At 48.4% G+C, this 4,711-nt stretch overlaps 1 protein-coding gene across 1 annotated transcript in view; it reads left to right on the top strand.

Moving 5' to 3' along the window:
• TENM3 (teneurin transmembrane protein 3) overlaps positions 1-2,958 on the top strand; it is a 600,673-nt gene extending 597,715 nt beyond the window's left edge. The window contains exon 32 of the mRNA XM_014531397.1: positions 6-2,958. Coding sequence (XP_014386883.1) covers positions 6-145 — 140 coding nt within the window. The 3' untranslated portion in view covers positions 146-2,958. The remainder of the gene's footprint in view (positions 1-5) is intronic.
• The last annotated feature ends 1,753 nt before the right edge of the window (positions 2,959-4,711 follow it).

Here is a 4,711-nt window from a genome sequence, read left to right as displayed (position 1 = left end):
GGGAGAGAAGAGGCAGCTGCTGAGCGCGGGCAAGGTGCAGGGCTACGACGGCTACTACGTGCTGTCGGTGGAGCAGTACCCGGAGCTGGCCGACAGCGCCAACAACATCCAGTTCCTGCGGCAGAGCGAGATCGGCAAGAGGTAACCCCTTCCCCGCGGGGACGGGGACAGCCAGCGGGAGGGGGCGCGCGGCCCGCCGAACCCCCCCACGGCTCAGATCTGTCTGTAGCACAATCCGACTGGGACTCTCGGGCGCAGAAGAGCCTTCCTCCAGAATGAGACCGCTATTTTGAAAAAAAAAAAAAAAACATTTCACGGAAAAAAAATTAAAACAAAAAAAAACAGAACCCCTTTTCTGAATGACCTTAAAGGTGATCGGCTTTAAAGAATATGTTTACATATGCATATCGCTGCACTCAGTTGGACTGAAGGTGTGAATAAAAGGAACAAATAACAAGAGGACGGACGAACAGGCCTAACCGTTTTGCCCTGGGCCATCTGGTCCTTTGAGGCCCTGTATCTAAGAGGGTACAAATGCGTACAGTGTCTCCAAATACCACCACGTTGTCGACCTTTGCTTACAAGGAAGTAGTCTCTGCATAGGATGTGATATATATCTGTGTTCATTTTAAAATGTGGGGCGAAATTACAGTTTATAGACAACCATATGCTCTCCCGTGCTGCTTTCTACAAGGACATGGGCACACGTGACTTCTGCTCCGAGGGGAATTCCTGCTGCATTTCCCAATGCTCTGGTGGTTTGCCTCAGGGGCAAAAAAAAAAAACAAAAAACTGGCAAATACCATCCTTGTCCCTGATAAGCAAAGGAAACCCTGATTTTTTGTAAATTATGTGAGACAGTTGTTTATGGATTTTTATATGAATTACAATTTACTGTACATCAAATATTAGTCTCAGAGGAGTTAATTTATGTAAAGTGTTTAAAAAGTTTATACTTAAAAATAAAATGATAAAAACATGTGAACCGTGTGATTTTTTTAAAAAAAAAGGATTGCACCTTTTGTTATCGGTTATAGCTGTACAGTATAAATTATTATATTGTAGAGATATAACGACTTATGCCTATAATGTCCAGAAGTGTTAATATTTTTGTATTAGGTTGAAGAAACGTGCAGCTTTCTATCACTAGATGGGTAGGACAGTGCAATCCGAGGTGGGTGGCGAACCAGAGAACTGCTCCTTCCTTTTCCCTCTCTCTCAGGCCAGTGTCCTCACCACGAGCAACTGAGAGGCACAGTAGAAAACTAAGGCTGGTGGAATGTAACGGAAGATACGAAATTAAAAAAAAAAAAAACACACAGAACAGGCAGGTGTTCCAGCTGCTGTCCCTGGGCCCTAAAGGTCAGTGGGGGGTTGATATAATCTAACCACAGGGTTTTTAAGGTTCCTTCCAGCTCCATTTCTTGATGGAGGTGAGAGACCACATCAGGTGCTCCAGGAAACTGTGAGAAGGAAAGGATCTGATGTGGCCAAGACCATAAACATGTGTCTTAAAATCTAGGAAAGACAGCAAAAACCCAGCAGGTGGGAGAGAGCCAGATGGGGTAGATCGGGGTCATTCTGCTAGTCTTGGGTGTGGACCCCAGGGTCACCAGGAGGGACACCAGAGGCGAGACCAAAGCTCCCGTGCCCAAGCCCACAGGCCCCAGCCACCTCGGGAGCTGATTTGAACAGCTCCTTTGCCCCGTCGGGGGAGCCGGTGGCAGATGCAGCTGGAGGTGAACCGACCGCCGTGCCCTCCTACACAGGTGTGCGTGGGCCCAGCACAGCCGCCGGCTGCACCTCCGTGCCCGCTCGGCCGCTCTCGCAAACCTCTTTCGTGAGCACTAAATTCAGCCACAGAAATATTTTTAGAAAAGATTTCCCAGTTCATTGAGCTATAGTACACACTGTTTCCCTCTCTGTATAATGGTGATAAAATATAGCAAGTGAACATGTCGTAACTATAAAGGTTCAAGTGATGTATTGAAAATAATTTTCTAACTGCTTTGTATGTATCACATACTCGAACTTGCACAGTAGGCGTGTTTCTTAAACAGATTTGGCTGGGAAAAGTCTCGAAATAGCTACTGACTTTACCGTCTCAGTGCTATGACTGTGTGTGTTTGGTAGAGCATACTGAGGTAATTAATCTCCTAATGAATGCTGATATTTTATTAGAATGAAAGCACAGATTAGCATTGATATTTTTTATCCTGGAGATCCTTTGGCGAGTATGACGAAGCCCCAACTTAGAAAACTATGAGATTTCAGACCACACCAACATGGCTGTTGCCCGTTTTCTTTTTTAGCTGTTAACCTAGGTGTCTGCAGTTCTGCAGGGGGCAGCTCTGCAGGACTGTGTAGCATGCTGTACGTACTTTTGGTTGAAATGGGCTCTGAGTCTAGGTGCTCGGAAATGCTCCTGATGTAATGACCGTGAGCAGCTTGTGCCGCATCTCAGCAGTGAAACCCTAATCTTACCCCCTTCCCCACATGGACCGGTCCGCCCCACTGGCCCCATGACTGACAGATTTACAGTCTCTCCTGGTGCTTATTTTAGATGAAGTCAAATCAACCCAATTAGTGTCTTGTTCGTAGGTATAATGAGCCTATTTCTTTCTTAAAAAAAAAAAAAAAAAAAGATTTGTGATCTGGACGTGCTTTTCCGAGCAACAGTGACCTTGGGGAATATGTAAACAAAAGACCGTTTTCTAAGGGTTGAGGGTGCGGGGGGACTGTGTCATGAAAAAGAATTAGCGGACAGGAAAAAAAATTGATATTCAAAGTATTTTAGGCAAAGCCAGTCCAAATGCTTTCATGATATTTTGAGATGTAAATTTTGTCTGATTTGTATTGTTCTTTTCATTTGCCTTCTTAACTTTCTATGTGACCTGAATTTTCCATAACTTGATGACTATAGATTGCATCTAGGCATTCCAATAAAAGCCAACCCGATGTGTGTGTGTTTATTTTTTTTTCCCCAAAAAATAATTCTCGGGCTAGCCAGCACTGCTTTTGTGTGTCAGCGGAGCGGAGGACGCAGATATATACAGTCGTTAGGGCAATGATTCATAGGCCACCCAGTTGGTAATAGCTCTTATTCTGTTTTCCATGTCCGTGTCCACTGGCCGGCCTGCCAGCTCAGCAGTGTGCACTTGGCAAGGGACTCCCCCATGGCCTGCTTTAGGAAAACACTAAATACACGCCCACACATTATCACTGGGAAGAAGAATACCAAATAATAATAACAATAAATACTGCCTGAGAGCAGGCTGGCTGTTTCTGTGATCCTGGCACTAAGTGCTTAATTGAAACACTTGATGAGAGCGATAGTCGGGGCCTGGTGGGCTCCCAGCCCAGAGACCTCTAAACCCACACGGAGACCAGGGCTTGGCTCTGCAGCTCCCGGCCGGCCGGCCGGCCAGGGCTGTGATTTAGTCTGGAAAGGCAGGTCCGTCACACTCGCTTTGTGGTGACAACCTCCACTTGATCACATGTTGATCCAGCGAGAATCAGGTCACTCCGCCTGGCAAACTGGTCTATTTGTTTTCTCGTCAAATTAGAGTTGAACAGGCTCAACCCGGGGAAATGCAGGAAAATGCATGTGAATTCCTACTCTCCTTTTCCACCGGGCTCTCTTCAAAAGCGGTGCCTGCACAAATGCGAAGAAACCCTGGAGGGAATCACTGTGTTTTAGGAGTGAGTGTTCTGGGCTGTCCTGCTGCCGCTCCCTGTCAAAGCCACATTCATCTGATGACAGTCCCCACCCATTACCAGGTAGTCGCGTGGGGTGTTAAGTGCCAGACCTGAACCTAAGCCCAACACCTACTATACACACCTGCGGTCCACCCCGGTCCCAAGCACTTCCAAGGATGAGGAGGCATGCTGCCTTTGATGCACTATCTTCCCTTCTCCTTTTGTCCGCCTGCTCCCAAGGGAGGCTGCTTTTCTCACAGGCTGACAGCAAATTGGCGGAGGTGCCTTTGAAATGGGGGACCCCAAAGGGGGAGCCTGGAAGGCGCTGGCCTACATCCCATCTGTCGGGGGCAGTGCTGACAGCAGCTCACCTGCTGTCACTCAGAGGAGGGGGAGGTCCCCTGGGACCAAGAACTGCCCCACCAGCCTAGGAGCCCACCCCCAGGAAGCCTTGCAGGGCAGCATAGCCTTACCCCTTCCACACACACACCCATCTACTCTCCGTCCCTACAGAGGAGCCAGCCGATTCCAGCACCCAGGGCAACGCATCAAGTTCTAGCAGTTGGCGCCAAAGGGACTTAGAGGAGTTAGGGTGTGTTGTCCGCGTTCACAGGCGGACGCAGCTCCAGCCGAGGCAAGTAGAGACTGCCTATCAGCAAGCACTTTCCATGGCGTCCTAGTCTAGGAACGCTTCCCAGGAAGCTCCCGGGACTCTCCTTCCCCACCCCGTTCCCCGGGAGCTCCAGGTCTTTCCAGAGCTGCCCTCAGGTAGAGCCACAACCTGCATGTAAAGAGGCCCCCCCATCTATTAACAGGGTGTGTCTTCAGGCCCCTCTGCCGCTGGGATTTCTAGCTCCTCAGCTGCCCCTTGCCCCCCCTCCCCATCTTGGATAAGAAAGTCTGCAATGCAATGCTAATGACCTCATAACATCTGAAAAGACTTCTAAAGCAGTGGTTCTCAACCTTGGCTGCACATTAGAATCACCTGGGAATCTTTTTAAAATCCTGATTT

Source organism: Myotis brandtii, unplaced genomic scaffold (genome assembly GCF_000412655.1).
Source record: "Myotis brandtii unplaced genomic scaffold, ASM41265v1 scaffold802, whole genome shotgun sequence".
Lineage (NCBI taxonomy): Eukaryota > Metazoa > Chordata > Mammalia > Chiroptera > Vespertilionidae > Myotis > Myotis brandtii.
The sequence above is the reverse complement of the archived record's forward strand: the minus strand, read 5'-3'. Positions and strand labels throughout refer to the sequence as shown.